The sequence below is a fragment of the Sinocyclocheilus rhinocerous genome, unplaced genomic scaffold, assembly GCF_001515625.1.
Source record: "Sinocyclocheilus rhinocerous isolate Xijiao unplaced genomic scaffold, SAMN03320098_v1.1 scaffold359, whole genome shotgun sequence".
Classification (NCBI taxonomy): domain Eukaryota; kingdom Metazoa; phylum Chordata; class Actinopteri; order Cypriniformes; family Cyprinidae; genus Sinocyclocheilus; species Sinocyclocheilus rhinocerous.
This window is the reverse complement of record NW_015652307.1, coordinates 62,174-64,023: the sequence shown is the minus strand read 5'-3', so window position 1 is coordinate 64,023 and position 1,850 is coordinate 62,174. Positions and strand designations below refer to the sequence as shown.

General features: G+C 36.8%; 1 protein-coding gene across 1 annotated transcript in view; it reads left to right on the top strand.

Annotated features, from left to right (window-relative positions):
- The window catches only part of LOC107714751 (FH1/FH2 domain-containing protein 3-like), an 84,737-nt gene that overhangs the window by 48,445 nt on the left and 34,442 nt on the right, over positions 1 to 1,850 (top strand). Inside the window, exon 6 of the mRNA XM_016520714.1 lies at positions 1,432 to 1,444. Coding sequence (XP_016376200.1) covers positions 1,432 to 1,444 — 13 coding nt within the window. The remainder of the gene's footprint in view (positions 1 to 1,431; positions 1,445 to 1,850) is intronic.

Genomic DNA, 1,850 nt, shown 5'->3' with positions numbered 1-1,850 from the left:
TGATGCATGAATTATTTAAATAATAAATAATAAAAAATTAATAATTTATACATTATAAATTATAATTACATAATTTAATTTAATTAGAATTAATAATATAATTCATATAAATAATACAAAAATAATTAGTTTGTTTGGTCAGTCGTGAGTTTTGAATGATTTTGCTAAATTATGAAGTGTGTGTGTGCTGAGTAAATTTTACCATTATAGAATTGTGACTTTACAAGGGTAGTGATTTAGGAGGTGAAAATACTGTGAAATTACAAATGGAATGGAATTTGAAAGCATAACGTGGACTGGTGAAAATAATAATATGGGCTGCGAGAAAATAATAAATAAAAAGAGTAGGGCTGCTGTGAGTGCAGGCAGCATATTTCAACCCAGTAGCATGACAACACACCGGCCCTCGCGGCCAAAAAACAGGCCGGCCCACCGGGAATCCTCCCGGTACTCCCGATTAACCAATCCGGGCCTGCGGAGAAGTGTCGCCTCTCTCGGCATCTGTTCTGTGCAGTGAGCAGCAGAGAAGCAGCGCTTTCAGTTGGCCGCACCGCAGCCAATTTTATAGAGAAATCAGTATTGGTATCATTGATACTGGCCTTCAGTCATAAAAAAGATGCGGAGAATAAGAATTTAAAATGGGGGGAAATATCATTATGAAATAAATGTTTTTCTCAAATACACGTTGGACACAATTATTGGCACCCCTAGAAATTCTTATGAGTAAAATATCTGTGAAGTATATTCCCATTCATATTTACAATTTTGAGCACTCCAGGGTGATTATGAACATGAAATTATCCAGCCATGGCTTTCTGTTTCACAGAAATATAAAACGGAAAATAAAGGCCAAATTCCAAATTAATCACCCATCACAATGAGAAAAACCAAAGAATATATTTCTGATGTGCAGCAAAAGATAATTGAGCTTCACAAATTAGTGAAGTGGCTTTAAGAAAAGAGCTAGAGCAGTGAAAATTCCCATTTCCACCATCAGGGCAATAATTAAGAATTTCCAATCAACAGAAAATGTTATGAATCTGCCTGGAAGAGGACCTGTGTCTATATCGTCCCAATGCACGATGAGGAGGAGAGTTTGAGTGGCTAAACACTCTCCAAGGACCACAGCTGGAGAATTGCAGAAAATAGTTGAGTTTCAGGGTCAGAAAACCTTTAAAAAATTTGTCAAACAGCACCTACATCGCCACTTGTTGTTTGGGAGGGTTTCAAGAAAAATTATAAAATTTCTAAAATTCTAAAAATTCTATATTTCTGCTGGAGGTCCTGGACATCTTGTTTAGATACATGGCATCATGGATTCTATCAAATACCAACAGATAAAAAAATCAATAAGTGACTGACTAACCGTCATCCCTGTTTCGGATCTGTAAGACTATCCCACTCTCTAACGTCAATTTTGTTGAATAACAGTGTTTATCGCTGGGTGACAAGCTCTTGTAATATGCGGAGAACATTTTGAAAATGACATCTAATCAATATAATTTATAATTTTTTTAAACCTAACTATTTTGTACCCTATCCGTGAAATTCTCTAGCTGTAAAGGCTATCTCTCCCAGGTTTTCTGCAACCATGATGCGCGCGCATTCTGAATGTTTACAAACCAGTAATTGGTCTATAGAAGATGAGTGCGGTGAACTGAAGAGGAGAAGCACCATCATGAAGCTGTGAATCTGAAGGGTCTGGAGTGATTCTGGATGAAGGAATGGTCTCTGATCTCTTGTCAGGTGCTCTCTAACCTCATCAGGCATTATAGGAGAAAACTCAGAGCTGTTATTATGCCAAATGGAGGTTTCAAAAAGCATTGAATAAAAGGGTGCCGTTAATTGTG